This window comes from Electrophorus electricus, chromosome 7 (assembly GCF_013358815.1).
Source record: "Electrophorus electricus isolate fEleEle1 chromosome 7, fEleEle1.pri, whole genome shotgun sequence".
Classification (NCBI taxonomy): Eukaryota; Metazoa; Chordata; class Actinopteri; order Gymnotiformes; family Gymnotidae; genus Electrophorus; species Electrophorus electricus.
The window spans coordinates 13,325,315-13,346,129 of record NC_049541.1 but is presented as its reverse complement, the minus strand read 5'-3'; the positions used below and the strand labels follow the sequence as shown (position 1 = coordinate 13,346,129).

The window sequence follows — 20,815 nt, the reverse complement described above, 5'->3', positions numbered from 1 at the left end:
TCATCACCCAGAAAAGTCATAGATTTTTTTATCCAAAATTCACCACCAGAAAATGGCCTCTTGTCTCCTTGTTCAGTAGAGCGTTTAAAAAATACAAGGTTGATACAGCGCTGCAGCACCATCTACTGGACACAGTCTGTACTTGCCATTTTTAAACCATCATCACGTAGGTTTACAAAAGCCCTATATCTCAAATAATGTCAAACCACGTGTAATATTGTAATATTCATATTGACATGAATGTTTTGATTAGTATTTTTCGATGAAGCAAAGAGTTCTGTAATATTTTGTAGCTCAAGAAAAGAATTTTGCAGGTCAAAATCTGTCTTAAGTATAATCTTGTAAGCATAATAGTAAGGTTAGTTATTTATAGAGTGTTCCAGAAATCACTGTTAATGTGTAAATCAAACAATAGCGTCTAAAGACCTCCAAAGCCTGTTTGCGGCACAGTCAACGGCACATCAGGGTGCTTTATGGAGATGTTAAGTGTATCATGTTGAGTGTGTGAAGTATGTATGCGTGCTAAGCATAAAAGTATGTGGCCCCTTTCATGTATTCTATTCAGACTTATTGTTATGATATAAATGTACTCAAATCACATACCTCACGGCTTCGGGTGTAAAAGAGTCTGCAGCGAATCAGACTGCAGTTCCGTAATGTTACAATACTACTAAGAAATAGGAAAAGTACATCATACATGAGTCAGAGCTCTGACACTACTTGGGACACAACGGGTGAGCCGCTGACAACAAACACCGCAATTTTAGCAATGAATCGGCTCACAATGCTGTAGCGGCTCAGTGTGATCTCCACTGTGAGCAGAAAATCTCGTGGTTCATCCAGCGGCTTCTGCAGATAAACCATCACGCCATTGGGCATTTTCAGGACGTCAAAGAACCCTTCAGTGTCACCGTCGACGACGGCAAGCTGGACATCATCCACGGGGACCGACATAGACGGTCCCATGCGGAACACGGCAGCGGGTGTGGGGATGTTGGTGGGAAACGTGAGGTTGTAGTAAGAGATCCTTAGCGGCAGGGACAAGCAAGCAGCATTCCCTCGGCACGGCAAGCGCTCACAGCGGCTGAGGAAACAGCAAAAAGGGGCGGAACGACAAGCAAGCGCGGGATAAGGCGAAAACAGCATTCCAGCAGCAGGAAAACACGACAGTGTGATCTGTACGGAGATGACCTCGGATCATAAGACATGCCGCACTGCCATCTCAAAGAGCAATGCAGGCTTCTGGACAATTTCTGCACTGTAATTACATTCTAATAGAAGTCTAGATCCTATAACATGCATCATGCTCATACCTAATTCAATTGTCACATGCTCCCATTCAGGTAAACAGAGTCAGCATACACTGACTTTGTTACCTTAACAAAATGTGAAACAGAGAAGAACTAATCATTTACTCAAAAACATCATTAATGTTAATGTAACCATTAATGTAACGTCATCACATTGTCAATGTGTAAGTCCAACAACCAAGGTTAATTTGTTGAGTGTGTGCATATACACTATATAGCCAAAAGTATGTATACCCTTCCTAATTACTGAGTTTAGGTGTTTCAGCTATACCCTTTGTTAACGTGTATACAATCAGGCACATGACTATGCAATTTCCATAGACAAATATTGGCAGTAGGATGGATTGTCCTGAAGAGCTTAGTTACTTTAAATGTGGCACTGTCACATGATACCACTTTGGCTACAAGTCTTGACATTTCTGCTACATTATCCCTCCGCAGCTGGTATTCTCATTCACAATCAGCTATCTGGCTCTCCTTCCTCTGGGCCTTCTCTCCCTGACACTTCTCCCCTATGGCAGTAGAGGGTTAACACGGAACTCACCTGTCTGCCATGCGACGGAAGTGGGGCGGGCATTCGAACGACAGGCAACGGAATCCACCGTGTATGTTGAAGCAGCTCTGTGTGGTGGAGCAGGTGTGGGCCCCTGTGGCACACTCGTCGACATCTACATAAGTGTCACAAGGCCAGAGTCACTCTGAGCCACGCAACTTCACATAACCCAACCGAATGCAGGCTGCCACGGAGCCACGCCTATGTCAGACACCAGAAAATGACTGCATGATTTCCCGCCTTTACCCTGACACACGCGTCCGTTGGGAGAAAGTGTGTAGGCCACTGGGGGGCAGGAACACTGGAAGTTGCCAGGTGTGTTGAAACAATGATGAGAGCAAACTTTACCGCCAGAAGTCAAAGCGCATTCATCAATATCTAAAAATTAGAACATACATTCATACACATGCAAACAAATGCATGCTGCATTTGACTGAATAACTGAATGCTCATATCAATACTTTCATGTGAATCCTTCAGAATCACAGGAATCTTTCTCCCGCAACTGCTGGAATGCCTGGGGCTCTGTACCTTCACATGTAACCCCGTCTGCATTGCTGAGCTGGTAACCGTGGCGGCAGTAGCACTGGAAGGAGCCGTAGACATTGGCACACTCCTGGCTGCACGGGTTGCTCTCGCATTCGTTCACGTCTAGAAAGGAGAGGAAGAATCCAGGCTAGCATGCACCAGTGCTCGCAAACCTACCCACACCCACCACACCACTTAACTCCACCCACCTTCACAGTTCCCACCCTCGCTGGCTAGCCTGAATCCGGCACGGCAGCTGCACTGGTAGGACCCGGGAGTGTTCTCACACGCATGCGCACACAAGCGCGCCAGGTAGCTCATGCATTCATCCACATCTACCAGGAGGAGGCGCGAGTAAGCACAACGTGTCTAGTGTATGCGAGGCAGGTATGTGAACAAGGTACACTGCCCTTACCCTCGCACGCCCTGCTGATGCTGTTAAACGTGAAACCAGAGCGACACTCGCAGCGGAAGGAGCCCAGCACGTTTACACAGCTGTGGCCCTGACAGGGCTTACCACGCCCTCCGCACTCGTCCACGTCTGACCAAAGAGAGAGGAGAGTGAGAGAACTCACCGATGCATGGCCCATCTTATTTATGTACAAGCCAGGCTTTCCTTCCAGAGGAGCATTTTATGACTGACTCTCTTTACCCAAGCAGTGCGTGCCCTCTTTGTTCAGGTGATATCCACGTCCACAGCTCACTGAGAGCCTCTGGCAGACGTAGGAACCCACAGTGTTAATACATGTGTGTGCAGACTGGCATGGGTTGTCCTCATTTACACACTCATTTATGTCTGAGAGAGAGAGAGAGAAAGAGAGGGAGAGAAAGAGAGAGCGAGAGAGAGAGCGCAAGCACACAAGTTCATGTTTGATTATTGCCCTTCAGATATTACTCCAAAAGATAATCAAATTATACAGAAAGAATTAAAATAATTACTCTATTTGAATAGTTTTATGCTATATCATTTTTGATTTATATAATGTTGCTTTATTGTACAAAGCGGTGTTTTCATCGGAACAGTCTGAACAGTCGGAACAGTCTGACCAATGCAGCTTCCAACAGCATCCTGGATAAAGCCGACCCCACACTGCTGCTGCGGATGGCAGCGGAACGATCCAGGAGTGTTCTGACACGTGAACCCAGGGCCACAGTTGTGTGTCCCTATCGCACACTCATCTATATCTAAAGGAAACAGACGTGAGACACACAATGCAATTAAACGTTTGAAACACTCCGCATCATCCTCAGTGCTGATGTGGGGCAACGTGGCATGAGCGTTAACCGTGGCAGGCATTGGCGTCGGTCAGCTCGTAGCCTGTGCCACAGCTAGTCTCTCTCTGGCAGCGGTAGGATCCCTCCGTGTTGATGCACCTCTCACCCAGGCTGCAGCTGTGAACTCCAGCCAGACACTCATTGTAATCTGAGGGTAAACGGCAGGGGACAGAAACGGCCTTCACTGATCTGAGGTCAGCGGGTCTCACAGGTGGGACAGCAAGGCACAGGACTCACCTTCACAGCTGTAACCATCAGACCCCAGACGATAGCCCTGCAGGCAGGCACAGGAGCCGTTTCCGATGCACAGCTGGGAACATCTGGAAATGCCTGATAATATCGAACGCACGAGATCTAATTCAGGTTGTTTGGCCACAAACTCTACAGTCCAGTAATGAAACAGAGGTGATGGAGGTTACGTAGAGTTTGATCCTTGCCTGCACACAAGTGAGTGCTCTCTGTGTTTCCTCCATTGCCAGGGCCAGTGTTATTCAGTGACACTGATAAAAACAGTTGTAAACTTATAATGGGTTCATATCACACACGCACACACAAACATTATTTTAACCCTGAACCTCTGTGTTGAATAAGTTGCACGGGTCACTTAGAAACAAAAGTCATGATTCGAGAGCAAAGCGGTCCTCTCACACGCAGAGAAAAAGCGAGAGCCTTTACCTGGTGTCGCTGGCAGGGCCGGACCGCGACGCCCATCTTGGCAGCAGGCCCGAGCCGTGGCCCAGCAGGGGGTGCTCAGCGCGATCGGCAGCTCACAGTCGTGAGCCTCTTTTTGCATCAGCATGCCCAGCTCACAGCATTCACAGCACATCTGTGCCAGAGGGAGATATCCAGCAGGGGCACGGCAGGTGTGGGGGTGCAAAAAAAGACATGTAGAGCAGACGTAGACACGTAGAGCTGACGTAGACACGTAGAGCTGACGTAGACACGTAGAGCTGACGTAGACACGTAGAGCAGACGTAGACACGTAGAGCTGACGTAGACACGTAGAGCAGACGTAGACACGTAGAGCTGACGTAGACACGTAGAGCAGACGTAGACACGTAGAGCTGACGTAGACACGTAGAGCAGACGTAGACACGTAGAGCTGACGTAGACACGTAGAGCTGACGTAGACACGTAGAGCAGACGTAGACACGTAGAGCTGACGTAGACACGTAGAGCTGACGTAGACACGTAGAGCAGACGTAGACACGTAGAGCTGACGTAGACACGTAGAGCTGACGTAGACACGTAGAGCAGACGTAGTGTTCCGCGTCATGTTATGTACAGATCCACGTGCAGGAGCTACTGTGAATATTTTCAGCACATGCTGCATACACCTGTTTACAGAAATAAACTCGCACCTTGGCAGTTTTGACTTCCCAAAGGTCTCCCTGGAAGGAAGAGAGTTCACACGCTCCTGGTCTTTTGGCAGCGGTGATTCCTTTGGCACAGATGCCATCTTGTACTGCAGCCTCACAGCAGTGTTTCTGCACCAGCCTAGCATGGCATAGAGGAGTGCTAGCGTTACCTGCCTGAATACACAGAACTCTTGACTTCCTTAACTAGACGGTGCTCTGACACCTTGTAGCAAGTGTGTAACAATGACTTCTTCAGGCACAGTGGAGAGAGCGAGGGAACAAGACACAGCAGCGTATGGTCACTGCAGACAGTATATTATTTGTGGGAGTGATTACATCTTGAATCAGTGTAAAGACTTCTAGATTCAAAAATAATTATTATTATAATTTGTAATTTGTAATTAATAATAATTAAAATAATTTGTGTCTGACTGGTTTAAAATCTTCTATGTCTTGCCTGCCTCAACACCTGTGACCAAGTATTACAGGCAGAGCAGATAGTATATATTATAATTAATGTATTAAGGAGGGAAAAACCTTAAGATATAAATAATAATTTAATAATTACCTCTTTTGCTTTTTACTTTGTCTTGTATTGGCACAATGCTTTGTTCTGCTTGTAGCAGGTTTCGATTTGTTTATATATTTGTTTGCAAATACACAATTATTTCCTTCAAACATTCATGATCAAATCCTCTTATCATAACAAAATAAAAATCATTAGTATCTGATCGGTTTCTGGTTTGTTTCAACATCGTTTTACTAGGCAATGTTCCTCATCCTGACACATTTATTCTGTAACTGTTTCCATCCCTCATCACTTTATATATCTATATCTATATATATCTATATCTATATCTATATATATATATCTATCTATCTATCTATCTATCTATCTATCTATCTATCTATCTATATATATATATATATATATATATATATATATATATATATATATATATATATATATATATTTGAATAATTTAATTTAATGAAGTACAGGGCTCACATGACACTTTTTTAACGTGACAGATGAGCTCAGTCTATTTTTTCAGGGAGGGAGAGGTATGCCTCAGAAATCCTGCAGCCATCGTCTTTTCAGATACTGTTACTGTTGTAGACTGCATTGATGATTGTTAAAGTGTGGTAATATTAAGCTCTGATGATTTCTCACAGCGAGGCAGCTGTTTTAAAATACTATGTGAGGGGGCTTTAGAGCCCCTAAAGGTGGTTTTAAAGGTAATGGATGTCAAAACCAGGTCTCACTCACCTGCAGGGAGAGGAGTGGGATACATAGGCAACGGAAGCACAGTGCTGATAGCCCCGAGCACACGCACGACCACTGCTACAGCATTCTTGCAAAGACATCGGCACACTTACAAACTCTAAAGAGAAAAAATTTATATATATATATATAGCTCAATTGCAGTTCGACAGGAACTTATAACTTTGATGTTAATTTGCAATAGTTATTTTCCTCCAAAAAAAATAATAATAATTACCACGCCCTGTTCTACAAAAACACTTTACTGCGAAACCAAAAATGAATGAATAATAACGGGATTTATGTAATGTGCTTATATATTAACATAATTTAACAGAAGCCCCTCCTTTGTCTATTGGGAAAGTTCCGTTTTAGTTGACTGATTAAATTAGCGTACGTAGCAAAGCAACTCTTTGACAACACGAAGGGGGGAAAGTCGATTTAATCGTACCTTGTCCGATTATAACTCCACACAAAGTGCAGAACATCGCAATCCACTGGGGAGCCATCGTCTCGTCTCTTTCCCTCTTTTTTGGATTCTCCGGAGGATTGCTTCCTCTCCGCTCTCGGGGACGGGAAAGAATGTGGCGGCCCCTCTGGCTTTCGCGGGCACAAATGAGAACTGATGGAGAAATGGTGTTGGGAAATGAGAAATGGTGTTTATCGGCATCCCCGAAACTAGAGGAGCGACCGCCGGCTATCACATCAGCGCTTATCTGGCGCGAGCGCAGCCCTTTTTTGATCGTTCTTTCCAGACTGTGCTCGAGGCAACAGAAACTCCAAATGCAGTGATCAAATTAACTGTTTTAAGACTTCTCATTGATCATTCTTTCTGAGGAACAGTCAGTTCAGTCCTTAAAATGTTTAATGACCAGGTGAATGTAAGATCAGTTAAGCATTTTGACGGCTGTAAAGAGAAATATTTACCAATAGGCCAACATTGATTGCCAAAGTTATCAAAATTTGCCTACGTCGCAACGTAGCTCATTTGATATTTGGGAGTGTTGTCAAAATTACTTGAGACAAGAAAAGTTACTTAATATTCAAAATTATTAATGAACATTACCCATTAAAAGTGACTTCAGTGTTAACAGTGAAAACAAGTGAAAATGATTAAATTGTAATGGAAAAATGCATAATATACTGCCCTTTTTTTCCAAGGTTTATAGACTATAAACTTTGTAAGATGCCAGTTTTTGTAAAATGATCAAGCCGTACTTGACTGTCTTGCACCAGCTATGATAGTATTCCCTGATTAACAGTAGGGTAACTGAATGAGGAACACAATGGCTGATGCACTGAAGTCAATTATGACTTAATCTTTGAATTAACATTGCATTACAAGTTTTCATTAAAAGCTCTATAGGCAGAAACAATTTTGATGCTGCTTTTTATATGGGCATTTATATTTGTAGTTTGGCATACATCATCTTGTGTTGGTAATATAGCTTCAAAACTGCATTAAAGAAGGATGGCTCCTCTTTCTCACATTCACAGTAGGGAATACTTTTACAGGAACCATGTTCCAGAAATGAAGGACACCTGATAGCTTACAGCCAGGGCTCCTATCTTTGTCCTGGAGCACAAATTTCAGGTTCTGGCTTAGCTCGGTTTCAGACATAGATACAAGGATACACACATTGAAAACACTCGCAGTGAAGCAGAAAAACTGAAATTTATTCACATCTGAGAACTGATTCCAATGAAATTCTGTTTAACTCGAGTAACCTGAGTGTATGTCGGGATTGCACTCGCAGGCTGCCACACTGGCCTCCAGGGGGCACCAGTGTGTCACAGACTGCACAACGAACAACACAGGTAAATGATGCTGCTTCTGAAACTAGTATGCAGCCTACAACTGGGCTTCGAGTGGCTCCAGATAAACAGCCCAAAGTTTAAGTGACTAAGAACAAGGGTTAATGCTTTTGTACCTAAGAGTCCCACTACGTCTGCCCCACCCCCTAAACACATACATCTTTTGGATTAAAATAACATTATACAAAACTCCACCGCTCATGGAATTTATTTGTAAGTGTGCTCTTCGCCAGAGCACCAGATCAAAATCAAGAGGACAAATAAATATCTCTAATACTACACAAATAAATACATCTAAAACCATACTAATGTTTAATTTTTTGGAGTTGGAACATCATATTGTAAGCATACATATTGTAGGAAGGTGTATAGTTTGTATCGTAGTTTAACTAATGCAGTTCCTTCCATCACCCACCCCATTTTCTCTTGTAGTTGTCATTAACATACAATGTAATTCATACTACTGGTTTTTATACATTAGCATTTATTGTGCCTTTTTTACATAACCTAAGGAGCTGTATTGCTCTTTTCAAATTGTGTATACAATATTATTATTGCAGAACTAATACACTGTATTCTCCAAAAGTAGTTGTAATTTCATGCTCCGGGGGGGAAGAGAGAGGAAGAGAGAGAGAGAGAGAGACAGAGAGAGAGAGAGAGAGATTCTCTCTACTCAGAAAAGGGCAGAGCTTTCCCAAGTAGACAGATCAACCATCCTGATCGCTCCTGCCATCGAGCTCCTGGGATGCATCTATAGGACTACCACTTGCCTCTGGATTCTCAGAGCTCTCTGTATTTTCAGCAGGGTCTTCAGACTGGAGCTCTCCCTCGGGAAGACTTTTGATGGGGGATTCCCCAGTCTCCTCTGTTGCAAGGGGATCCGGGGAGGTTCCCTTTGGTGACTGAGACTGTTCTGCAGCTTGCGGTTCTGGAGATTGAGGTTCTGCAGCTTGGGGTTCTGGAGCTTGCGGCTCTGCAGCTTGGGGTTCTGGAGCTTGCGGCTCTGCAGCTTGGGGTTCTGGAGCTTGCGGCTCTGCAGCTTGGGGTTCTGGAGCTTGCGGCTCTGCAGCTTGGGGTTCTGGAGCTTGGGGTTCTGGAGCTTGGGGTTCTGGAGCTTGCGGCTCTGGGGCTTGGGAATCTTGAGCTTGCGGTTCTGGGGCTTGGGAATCTTGAGCTTGCGGTTCTGGAGCTTGGGAATCTTGAGCTTGCGGTTCTGGAGCTTGCAGCTCTGGAGCTTGTGGCTCTGGAGCAGCCCCCTCCTCCTTCACGTCGGGGAAGGTTCGGTCTGGATACAGCAGCCGCAACTGCTCTTCAAAATAATTCTCCAGGTTAGCTCCTACGCTCGACATCTCCGTGTCCTCCTGAAACAATACCCGCAAGCACATGCACATACTTCAAGTTCCAGTTTACCTTAAACGTATAGTTACCAAACCCAACCAAGAAACATATTTCAGTTACAGTCAGGAGAAAATTTCAGTCATCATACCTTGTGGAAAGTAGCGCAGTTTTTGAATATAAGCCTCATGTCTGCGACGAAGCAGTCGGTGCTCTTGTAACCAGGGCTCTGCTTATCCTCTAGCTTGCTCCTCACCTTAGACAGGTCCATTGGGGTTTTTATAATCTCGTTGTATTCTGGCATGGACTAGAAATGAGTAACATTCCAAATTACTGAAAAAATCTTTCTGAACATTTTCACAGAATTACAAGCTTGTCCTAACATTTACAGATATAGAATTTTTAGTAAGTCATCCAGGTCTGGATGTGGCTGCCAGAGAATATACATGGACCACCAAACAAGATTCTGATATATGATTTTAAAGTGGTAACTAAGATTACTGGGGATCTTAAGGAAGTGGATCGGCATACCGATGGTGTCACCGGATCCTGGAAATCAGTGCTGAGTTCATTGCAGTAGATGCGAAGCAACAGTCTCTCACATTTCTGTTTGATAAGAACATACAAAGTTCATGAAGCAAAGAGTATTGAGACCAGTGTATTATAGTTACACTTAATTAATCCGAACACAAGTTGCATTCAGTATTAGTAAAAAAAAAAAAAAAAAAAAAGGTTAATAAAATTTTAATTGGGGGTGGTAAAAATTCTGGGTCATACGCGTCTGTCCACGGGCGTGAATGTGTCTGAATCCGGGTCCTGCTTCACATCTTTTGAGTCACCTCCACCATCCACGTCATACTCCATTTCAGGCGAGTCAAGGTCGCGGCAGAATGAACAGTACCACTCACCACTACAGTCAACACACACACCAAAGGATCACAGGCTGGTAATCAACTGTAACAAGACACTCTACAGTATGAATAGTTTACAGCTATTTCTCACATATAGGTTCAGGTTAAGTACAGTCCTAAACTTAAACCCTCATCAGGGTTCTTATGCTATCTGATATTACATAATCAAAAATTTCTGTTAGATATATTTCCATTTTTCACATTTTACTTACTGAAACTTTTGAGTTCTGTTGTTGTGAGCTTCTAGATGTTTAAGGAGGTGTGCAAGTTGCATAAAGATAGTTTTAAGTTTTATTAAAGATAAAAAGAAATTTGTATAAGTCATTCCTAATTATGATAACAATTAATCTACAACTGCAAAGCCAAAGCCCAAATATGTGGTACTGGATTGTTTTTCAACATACTGGCAGTATTTAAAAAAACAAAAAACAAAAACAAAAAAAGCCCACACCACCATACCTTGGAGATGCAGTGAGAATGGGAATATGACAGCTAAGATGGAAGACTTTGGGACATTTGTCGCAACAGAGCAGTTCTCCTCCATTCTGGCACACGGCGCACCAGTCCTCATTAGGGTCCTCCTCGGGTTCGGGGGTCCTCTCCGTCTGCTGCTCCTCTGCCGGAGGAGACTCCTGTTGCGGGGTCTGAGACTGCACACCGGTGCTGTCCGGAAGGCTGGCCTTCGTGGTTGTCCGGACCTGAGGAACCAACACAAAACAATTGGGGTCAGGCGGACAGAAAGTCTGACCCCTGAGGCATGTCACACAGCGGGAATGCTTACAAAATGAACGTCGTCGTCATCCTCCGGCTCGTCTTTGATGACGATGACGGGGCCCGGAGATGACTTCCGTCTTCTCTTGGTAGGGAGGCTTGATGGTGCACTTGGTGGAGGCTCGGACCGCTTCCAGGCACCAACACTTAAAAGAGGAAGGACAGTGCACACGCACGCGCACACACAGACACACACACACACACAGACAATTGGAACAGACATAAGTGCAAAGTGACAATTGAGCAAAGTCTGAAAAGCATTAGAAAGTTCAAGAGCACATTTACCCAGCCCTAGCATCAGTTGAAGGAGCAACAGACATTGGAGAAATCTGACTTCCTGGCACTAAGGACACACCAGAAGAAGAATATTTTATTTTCATGACATACTATCATATGGAAGTTAACAATATGCCAATATACACAAACACAAACAACATTCCATTTTCTAAGTATCTTTGTGGCTGACAAAATTGACCAGCCTCTGGTAAACACACACCAACTCTGTCGGTGGCTGCTGAGGGCAGGTTGGTTGGATAACTGGGTCTAGGGGCAGATAAAGACAAGGAGCTACTGGGCTCACTCCTCCTGCTGAGATATGCAGCTTCCATCATGTTTCGCTGCAAACACACACACACCCAAGAGTAAGTGGGATGTGAGTGCAAGATTATCAACAACAAACACATCTGACACAGGTTTTATAGGGCTAGAATGCATGGGCTTCCTACCTGAAGGAGAGGAGGTTGAGAGGGGATGGGGCCAGCACCTGGAAGAGGTGCATTCTGGGAATAGCGGGGACTACCCTGCAGCACATCCATGGGTTTGGGAGGGAAGCTTGAATTGTTGATGAGACCTCTCAAAGTCTGAGGCAAAAGAAAATAAGAGTTTAAAAACCTTCCCCAATTGACTAAATACCAAAACAAAACAGAAGGCTTTTTCCTGCAGGCATGCATCCTTCACAAACAAGCATTACCTCGCTGAATCAAAAATCAGAAAGAGCAACAGAACCACTCTGCTTCCTTACCTGTTGTGGGAGGCTTGAGTTCTGGAGCAAAGTCGGCGGACTCCCCGTATTGAGGTGTGGGGCACTGTACCTCCACGCTTGCTGAGGCATGCTGGAAAGAGTCTGGGAAGGGGAGCCTCCCTGCATAGGCCGGCTAGGCATCGGCTGCCCGGGAGGCCGCATGCCCCACGACCAATGATTGGGTGAGAGATGGCGGTTGGGGTGCTGGGCAAGCTTTTCCACCTGCATCTGCAGCTGGGCCAGAGTGCTCTGTCTCTGGTGCTGCTGAGCCTGGGACCCTGGGAAGGGCCCCGTGGGCCCATCCGGTCTGGGACCGGCATTCATTTGCTGAAAAGGGAATGGTTGTGGCCCGCTGGGCTGGCGCAGAGGGGCCTTCTCTACCAGTAGAGAACCTGAGAAAAGGAAAAAGTTCAAATAAATACATGCATAAAATAAATGAGTTAAACCATCCTGTATTTCTAAGATTATACCAACTACCCTCCTCATATCCACCACTTCTTGGCAAGCTTAATAAGCTCATTGATTCCACAGTCTTACCAAGGTCAACATTTGAGGCCCAAAAGGCAGATCGACACTGGAAGCGAACTGAACTCTGAGGAACATAGGAGGTGTTGCACTTTGCCCGCAGGAGGTATTGGATTTGATACATGATCTGAGAATGGAGCAAGAAGCATAAGCAAAATCAGAATTTTGCCAGAAGCAAAATCAACAACAAGCGCCAACTCCTGACCGAGCCGTTAACTTACCAGTCGTTTACAGTACAGGAGTGCTGTGCCACTGTTACTGGCGGTCGCCCACTTTGTGAAGGTGATCACATGATCAAGGTGTTTGGTGAGGGAGGAGATGTCCTCTTGCTGCTTCTTCAGAACCATTTCATGGTCCTTTGTCAGTGCCTAAACAGACAGAATTACCCACACACTGCTACAGTCCTACTGTTTGTGCCTATTAATGTGCTTATTAACTGAAACATTTAGCCACTACCTCCAGCTGATTGATCAAGATCTTCCCTTTTCTGTTAATTTCCATTATCAGATTGCATATGGCCTTTTTAATCTCATTGGCGACAGCCTTGCGGTTTTCATCCACTTGATGAAGACTGTAGAAGGGAGGGATATAAACATTAGGCATGACCGCTTCATGTGACTGACAGGCACCCATTCTGTCAACGTGCAAAGCTGCACTCCAAGAAGGCATGTTACCCGCTGTTTATTGTGTCAGACACCTCCCCAATGGCCTTTCTTTTTTCTTGAAGCTGGCCCGTCATCTTCACCAGGTGTTCCCTGTGGTTCCTGTATGCATCCTCCAGAAACTGGTAACTGCAAAATGAAGCAGGTCCCCCAGCACAAGTTAAACCAAAGCACACAGCAAAGATGCAAGAAGAGTTCCAAGAGGGGTGGGTTTAGATTAAGCGGTTTACTTGTGGTCCTTGTGTTTGAGGAGCTGGCAGTCTCTGCAGGTGAGGCGGTCACACGTTTCACAAAACAGCTTCAAAGGCTCTTGTTTGTGGACCTCACAGAAAACGGGCTTCTGTGTGGAAGCACCCATTGCCTCTGTAATCAAAATTATCTTAGTGTTTTTACTGAAAGTGGGATCCAAAGAAAAATCAGCAAAGACATGAAGGACTGATGTAAACTATATGGTCCAGTTCTTTTACTCTTTTTATATTATACCATAAACAAAAACTGTTTAGGCATGAACACCTGAAGACATCTCCTCCATCTGCCTGATCGTATGGTCCCTTGTGAACTTCACACGCTGGTGAGCCTCAATACAAGTGACGCACAGAAACTCCACACACTCCACGCAGAAGCCAGTTGCCTCCGTGTTGTCATCACAGCTCATGCAGAGCTGAAGGCAAAAGAAGGACCAGTGTAATAACAGCAAGAGAAGCAAGAAAACGAGCTTAGACAGACTGAACCAGCTCTATTCACTCAAGGGGCCAGAGGTAACTTCATCGTCCTGTAGAGCAAAATTTTGTATTTAGTATGAGTGCAGTTTTCAATGCAATGTCAGCTTCCTGCATTGGGCTGTTGAGTCAAGTTACATGTGGGGGTTACATGCCTACTTTCCTTAAACCATAATATGTCCACATGCTCCATTTGGATGTTTTTGTTTGTAATCAATCATATCACATCTGCTTGTTTACTGCAAGTGATCTTAACTTTCCCACTGATTTTCTTGTTTCTCAAGTCACGCTTGTTTTGGTAACAAAAAGCTAAATGGCTCATCCACTGCAGTTTTAGCCCATGGCGAACATTACTTCCACACCCATTAAGCCCCACATAAAACTTAATAGTTGCTAAATATGAGGTGGACATTAACAGGGCCTGTTATTCTTCACAACTAGTCTCCAAGCTTACTTTATATGTTGGTCCTTTGGCTCGTTCATCAAGACTATTAAGTTATTAGTGACTAATTAAATACATTAACAAAGAGCACTTTGATATCTCTGAGCATATTTTTGCACCTGACTGGTCTTCTCCACTGTGCTGCTTGGCACTTCCATAGTGTCCTTGGCAAAGAAGTTATCCAAGACTTCAACTTCCCTGCAGTCCTGATAACACACTGGGCATCGGATTATGTTCACTGTCAAATGAAGATATTAAAAAAGCAGAAGTTAGGCATCAATTGCAAAAGATTTTCTTTTAAATCATCATTATGATTAACTGAAGTTATCTAAAATGCCAGATGGGAAAACTAATAATCTATATTAATCCGCTCACGATAGCATTCCACAGGCCGCAAACACGGAGAAACAGAAATGACAAGTGTAGAATAGATGATAACCCATCAACACACGTGGTTTGGCTTGGCTCTCAATTGGCATCTGGTGGTTGGTCCCCTGATCGGCAAATAACAAGTTCCTCGATGGTGAAGGGAGACATCTTTTGCAGAAGGAGTGGAGACAGGGTAGAAGTTTGGGTTCCCTGCTGTGGAAGCTCAGTTTACAGAGGGGGCAGATGTCCAGCAAACTCTGGCTGCTCTCCTCCTTCGCGTTCGCCTCTTGAATAGGCTTACTTTCCGCCTCGTTTTCCACAATAATCACTATGTCTTCCGAATCTATTTTTTCGCCACTTTCCTCCATATTTTCAAAATACGACGTACGACCAAAGCTAGCCGACTAAGCTACAGCATCTACTGACAATAACGCATAAGAAAGCGGGATGTTCGGAGTCGAGTCGATTTCAACAATGGCATGTTGAAAACATCATGGGACTTGATCGGGAACGTTAGAAAGGGATCCTGCAAACAAATCTGCACATATTAAACGTTACTGCTTTACAGAAGCGCGTCCACATTAAACGCTACTGCTTCAACTACAGAAGCGCGTCCACATTAGCAACGTTAGCCAGCCAGCTAGCTAGCTCCTAACGACCAGCTAGCTAGCTACACGCTGATTTAATTACAGATTAGCGTCAGAGATCCGACAGAAAAGGTTATGAACAAGTTGACTTTATATAGTAAAGGTATAGATTATTCGCAATCCATCTTTAGAATGCTACCATCAATAAAGCATATCTAGAAATGTGGCTAACAAAGAGAAGTTGTTTATCGCTGCTTGCTAACCAACAGATGGTGCGAGGCCTCACTCGCACAGCTACGGAAAGCGTTAGAGGTCGAACTTCGCTCTTCGTAGTTACACGCGTTTTTTTTTTTTTCTTGGCAGAACTCACTGAAGTCTAGTCCCACCTCGTAAGTAAACTAGTAACTGGACAGTGAGTTTATATAATAATTCAGTAAAAGTTCAGTATTTTCATGAATATATTGCAGATATTTTAATGTGAAATATGAAAAACAAATAGGTTATACTGGGCTTTGAATTTCTGCAGGCACCCTATAAAAGTTATATGTTGGGGTCAACAACCATGCTTCCATTACTAATTAACTTTTGCAGCTATACATTCTGTGAATAATGTTTTACTTGCAGAACAGGTTTGCCCTGACAGTTGGTACTTCTTGTATGAACTGGTAGCCAGTGTAGTTGTTGTCACAGGTGCTAAAGGAAACATGGATTTGACGGCTACAAATCACTCTGTCACCATGAGTAGTGGGTTCAAAATTCCACTCATGGGTATAGGAACCTATGGAGACCCTCGAACAGTAAGAAGGCATATAAATTATTCTACAATAATATTTTTTTCACTGATGTTGCGAATGTTTCTGTTATTTCCGCAGTGATTAGTGATTTACTATAGATCATTCACAGAGTTCTCTCTTTTTGCTTTTACACACAGTTAACCATTTTGACTGTTTTTAATAGACTCCTAAGGGAACTGCATATGAATCGGTCAAGTTGGCCATTGAGATTGGATATAGGCATATTGATGGAGCATTAGTATATTTCAATGAGCATGAGGTGGGTCAAGCTATACGAGAGAAAATTGCTGATGGAACTGTGAAGAGAGAGGACATTTTCTACTGCGGAAAGGTAACCTTCTTCTGCAAAATGATCATCGGTTGGGGAATTACTACTAAATAGAAGTCATCAAAAGTTGCAGGTTAATTCTCATTCTATGCTGGAATGCCTATAAAGCTTTGCTCACTGTTGAAGGTTATTATTACTGAATTCCATTCAGTACCTTACAACCCAGCTACAATCCAACTGCTAGTTGCAAGTCTGGTTTGGTTTTTTTTGTTGTTGTTGTTTTTTGTGGCAGCTATGGAACACTTTTCACCCTCCAGAGCTTGTAAGACCAGCACTAGAGCGAACTCTCAAAACTCTGCAGCTGGAATATGTGGACCTCTACATCATCGAATTGCCCATGGCTTTCAAGGTCTTACAATGTCCTGATCACAAATTCTTATAATGCAAATAAAAATTTAGGAACTGATAATTAGATGGCTATATTTTTATCCAATTCTCCTAGCCAGGAGATACCTTCTATCCCAAAGATGAGAATGGAAAGATTGTTTACCATGAGACAGACCTTTGTGCTACATGGGAGGTAAGCATATGTCTTAATTAGATAACTTTCCATTTTAATTCAATAAATATTTAATAATCATAACACTTTGCCAGGTGCTTTAATAGGATAAAAACAAAGTTCTACAAATTACAAAACCTTTTTCATTTATCAGATTGAAGACTAAACCATATAGATTACTTTACTTTACCGACTTCAAAGGTTACAGTGACCTTTGAAATTTAGTGGAGTTTTTAAAATGTATTTTCCTCAGGGAGAAAAAAATACTCATTGGCCTTTATTTGCTAAAATTTCATATGACCAAATATGATTGTGAAACAAGCACACAAAATATTTACTGTCAGCAAAATTGTCAGTATCATTACTGATATGAATAATGGCATGGAAAAAAAGGTAGTAGTAGTACTGGTAAAAAAACCAAAAAAAAAACAACAACAGCTGTACACTACAAAAACTGAGGAAAAGGGTTGGAGGAAATTGATTGCATTAAATATTAAAGGTGTTAGGTAATATTAGGTAATTGTTAAAACTAGATACTTCTAACTAATGGCAATTAAGTAAGGTTAACTTTAATGCTTTCTTTTCACAAACCATGCTACTTCAGCAAGCTCAAGCACCTACCTCCATAAACCTAACAATCATCAACAGACACGTGCAGAAACCTATCAATCTCTATCACACATGAGCTGTGCTCAGAACTGTGCCCTATTCACTATCCCCTACATGCAAAAATCTGGATCCCCACATAGAGCACGATTATAAACAAAATAATTCATCAAGGTTGTGAATTATTTCAGACACTACATTATCCATGTTAACTCATTGCTGTTTGACAGCAGACTGCATGTCAGTAACAATTTGAACATTATACTACATGTTCCATTGTGAGACGTTTGACAATATAACAACATGCCCAGCAGGTAGATTAAGATCACCATTTACACTTGCATCATTTAGCTGACACTTTTTTATCCAAAGCAACTTACAATTAGGACTGAGCTCAACTTGAGCAATTGAGGGTTGAGGGCCTTGCTCAGGGGTCCAACCATGGCAACTTGGTTGTGGTTCTGATTACTAGTCAAGTGCATTAACCACTGAACTACCACTGCCCATGCACCATGTCTTCACCACGTCTTCATTGGTCCATGAGGTAATATAAACAATCATCTGGCTCTGTAACTAGCTAGATGTTTAACACAAAATTATTTGACAATCAAATATAATTCACTTTAAACAAAACCTTTGTGATTACAGAAAGAACTTTGAAAAGCTGAAAACTTTTATTTAGTTAACCTGCTACTTACATTTATAACAGACCCACGAGGACTCTGAATATGTCTCCATTGTGCCATCTCAGAGATGCTACCTGCAAATCTTCAGTCCAAACAACGTGGTACCCTTGCGCACTAGGGTACATAGTTCGAACACTACTTATTGTAGTGCATTGTGGGATCATTACAGTGCACTAAATATCTTAATAGGCCATAAAAGTAGATTAGTGCATTTTAATTAAAATTTAAATTGTTAATACATTTACTCAATGTTGTTTTTTTTGGGTTTTTTTTACTGATTTACTATTGTCTATGTTATATTCATTTCTTTTATTAGGTGTTTTCTATGTACACATGGATCCTTGTACTAAAGGAGTAGGAATTCAGCTTGGTTACTGTCAGTGTGTAATTTGGATATGTCTGTTGGATTTCACAGACTTGCATCTTGATTAATAATCAGAACTTAAATTAAACATAAAGAGACAAGCACCTCTAGCCCCTCTTTACTGATTTTTCTTTTTTTCCCTCTGTCCAGCCTTTTTTCCTTTCTTTTGTCCTCCATGTTTAATGAATATATGACTTGCCTTTTATGATCTTACTAGCGCTGCACATAGGTAAATCAGTGCGTGATTAATGTAAATAGTATATGAGAGCACTATAAGACATGCCCCTTGCAAACGATGTTTTATTGAGGCATCGGTTTTCAACCAGGTGAAGCTGATTCATCAACTGTCCTCAAATCACCACCATGGGTTCAATGTCAAATGGTTTGAAATAGTTTGCATGTCACTCAGAGCAGTCGAATCCACACTCGTTTGTATGTGACTTCAAAGATTAAGGACGATTGTATCCTGACAATGTCCTGCACCTTTTCCTGTCATTAGGCCTTAGAAGCATGCATAGATGCAGGGCTGACGAAATCTCTCGGGGTGTCTAACTTCAATAAGCGACAACTGGAGCTGATCCTGAACAAGCCTGGTCTAAAGTATAAACCTGTGACAAACCAGGTAACACCCAGCAATTACACCACAGTAATGTGTGTAAGGAAATATGTTGCTTATACAAAACAACTTTCCAATATAAACTGATACTTAAAAGTATTGTGATGTGTAGAATTAACAGCATGTAGAAGTCTTCTCTTATTCATTTGTTACTTTCTAGTGATTAGTATTGTCACAATGAAGAATCATTATCTGTAGAAACTCTTAATTTTTTTTTTGTCTAATCACCACAGATTGAATGCCACCCATACTTCACTCAACCTAAAATGATGCAATACTGTAAGCAGAATGATATCATCATTGTTGGCTACAGCCCTCTAGGAACATCCAGAGATCCGTCCTGGTATAATATGTTATTCTAGCCTAGAAATACAATGTAACTATAGAAATGGTTTCACACAAACATAGACTGAAAAATCCCATCTGTGATCTACTATGAACAGACTGTTGCTCCTATGAACATAAGATAGCAATGATCTTTCTCTCTGTGCCTTTCTAAAGGGTGAATTTAAAGAATCCTCCTTTGCTAGAAGACAAGCTTCTGGTGGCCATTGCCAAGAAATATAATAAGAACACAGCACAAATTGCCCTGCGGTTCAATGTCCAGAGAGGCGTGGTGGTCATTCCCAAAAGCTTCAGCCCTAAGCGCATCAAGGAAAACTTTGAGGTTTGAAAGCCCTCATAACTGAGATATGTAGCTTTTCTGTGAAGCCATTCTCTAATTTTACCTTTCTTTCTCAAAGATATTTGACTTCTTTTTGACTGATGATGAAATGAGAGCAATAGAAGGTCTGAACAAAAATATCCGATTTGTGGAGCTTCTCATGTAAGTAACAGGCTGTTTACCAGTTAAATCAAAGGTTCTTTACTGCAGTAGAGGTGAGAGCCCCACTGCACATACCTGTGTTTTCCCTGCCCCCACAAGCAATACAACTCCTCAGGTAATTATTAAGCCATGATTTAGGTGTGTTTGACTAGAGAAAACATTAGATGTTGCAGTACAGACTGTGACTGAAGACCATTTAAGGAGTTCAAAAAAGATCAAAGTACTGACCAATAATTGTTTCATTTTTCAAGGTGGAGTGATCACCCGGAATACCCATTCCATGATTATTATTAGGTATTGTAATGTAAACAGAAACATTATCAACAATTAACAGCTTTGCACCATTTAAACATGATATATATTTGGTTCTGTATTTAGTATGATAACATTTGATTTTACTATGTGCAAATAAATAATATTTACCACACATTGGCACCTCTTTCCCTTGTTTAACTGGTTGTATTAAATTTCTCTATTGTTTAAATAAGTGCCATAAGTAAATGACAAATAAATAAATGGCATCAAGTGACATCCAAGGAAGCGGATTAAACGACCGTGTGAGGGTTTACTTGTATTTCATCTCAGGCTCCATCACAGCAGGTGGCGGTACTGCCTCTTGTTGGTCTATGGTTTAACCCAGGGTTGACACCT

General features: G+C 42.5%; 3 protein-coding genes across 3 annotated transcripts; 1 reads left to right on the top strand and 2 right to left on the bottom strand.

Annotated features, from left to right (window-relative positions):
* Positions 1 to 595: 595 nt before the first annotated feature.
* Positions 596 to 6,797, bottom strand: LOC113573551 (fibulin-1). Its single transcript, XM_035528142.1, has 15 exons — positions 6,740 to 6,797; positions 6,295 to 6,379; positions 5,028 to 5,163; positions 4,356 to 4,492; positions 4,104 to 4,186; positions 3,904 to 3,996; positions 3,677 to 3,814; positions 3,439 to 3,576; positions 3,044 to 3,187; positions 2,807 to 2,932; positions 2,601 to 2,726; positions 2,395 to 2,514; positions 2,110 to 2,241; positions 1,855 to 1,978; positions 596 to 1,084 (listed from the first exon to the last, which is right to left on the bottom strand). The coding sequence occupies exons 1-15, from the start codon at positions 6,795 to 6,797 to the stop codon at positions 703 to 705; spliced, it is 2,022 nt and encodes a 673-aa protein (XP_035384035.1). The 3' UTR covers positions 596 to 702.
* A 1,147-nt stretch (positions 6,798 to 7,944) lies between these two features.
* Positions 7,945 to 15,728, bottom strand: trim24 (tripartite motif containing 24). The gene is made up of 18 exons (XM_027003867.2): positions 14,941 to 15,728; positions 14,609 to 14,727; positions 13,842 to 13,989; positions 13,559 to 13,691; positions 13,341 to 13,457; positions 13,123 to 13,237; positions 12,888 to 13,034; positions 12,679 to 12,793; positions 12,142 to 12,533; positions 11,846 to 11,980; positions 11,617 to 11,737; positions 11,406 to 11,463; positions 11,131 to 11,266; positions 10,809 to 11,047; positions 10,216 to 10,348; positions 9,970 to 10,044; positions 9,590 to 9,745; positions 7,945 to 9,464 (listed from the first exon to the last, which is right to left on the bottom strand). The coding sequence occupies exons 1-18, from the start codon at positions 15,224 to 15,226 to the stop codon at positions 8,811 to 8,813; spliced, it is 3,279 nt and encodes a 1,092-aa protein (XP_026859668.2). The 5' UTR covers positions 15,227 to 15,728; the 3' UTR covers positions 7,945 to 8,810.
* A 17-nt stretch (positions 15,729 to 15,745) lies between these two features.
* Positions 15,746 to 20,572, top strand: LOC113573542 (aldo-keto reductase family 1 member D1). The gene is made up of 10 exons (XM_027003868.2): positions 15,746 to 15,834; positions 16,136 to 16,242; positions 16,403 to 16,570; positions 16,800 to 16,916; positions 17,010 to 17,087; positions 19,222 to 19,344; positions 19,572 to 19,681; positions 19,840 to 20,005; positions 20,082 to 20,164; positions 20,416 to 20,572. Exons 2-10 carry the CDS (start codon positions 16,150 to 16,152, stop codon positions 20,456 to 20,458), a joined length of 981 nt encoding a protein of 326 aa, XP_026859669.1. The 5' UTR covers positions 15,746 to 15,834; positions 16,136 to 16,149; the 3' UTR covers positions 20,459 to 20,572.
* The last annotated feature ends 243 nt before the right edge of the window (positions 20,573 to 20,815 follow it).

Excerpts from the sequence above, each read along its gene's own strand:
- LOC113573542 (XM_027003868.2), top strand. The coding sequence starts at position 16,150 with ATGGATTTGACGGCTACAAATCACTCTGTCACCATGAGTAGTGGGTTC. Across the intron at positions 19,345-19,571 it reads ATAAACCTGTGACAAACCAG|ATTGAATGCCACCCATACTT; the intron begins GTAACACCCAGC and ends TAATCACCACAG. Across the intron at positions 20,165-20,415 it reads CGATTTGTGGAGCTTCTCAT|GTGGAGTGATCACCCGGAAT; the intron begins GTAAGTAACAGG and ends TCATTTTTCAAG.
- LOC113573551 (XM_035528142.1), bottom strand. The coding sequence starts at position 6,797 with ATGGCTCCCCAGTGGATTGCGATGTTCTGCACTTTGTGTGGAGTTATA. Across the intron at positions 3,188-3,438 it reads TGCTGTTGGAAGCTGCATTG|ACATAAATGAGTGTGTAAAT; the intron begins GTCAGACTGTTC and ends TCTCTCTCTCAG. Across the intron at positions 2,515-2,600 it reads CGAGGGTGGGAACTGTGAAG|ACGTGAACGAATGCGAGAGC; the intron begins GTGGGTGGAGTT and ends TCTCCTTTCTAG.
- trim24 (XM_027003867.2), bottom strand. The coding sequence starts at position 15,226 with ATGGAGGAAAGTGGCGAAAAAATAGATTCGGAAGACATAGTGATTATT. Across the intron at positions 10,349-10,808 it reads ATTCTCACTGCATCTCCAAG|TGGTGAGTGGTACTGTTCAT; the intron begins GTATGGTGGTGT and ends TGTTGACTGTAG. Across the intron at positions 10,045-10,215 it reads TCACGCCCGTGGACAGACGC|AAATGTGAGAGACTGTTGCT; the intron begins GTATGACCCAGA and ends CTTATCAAACAG.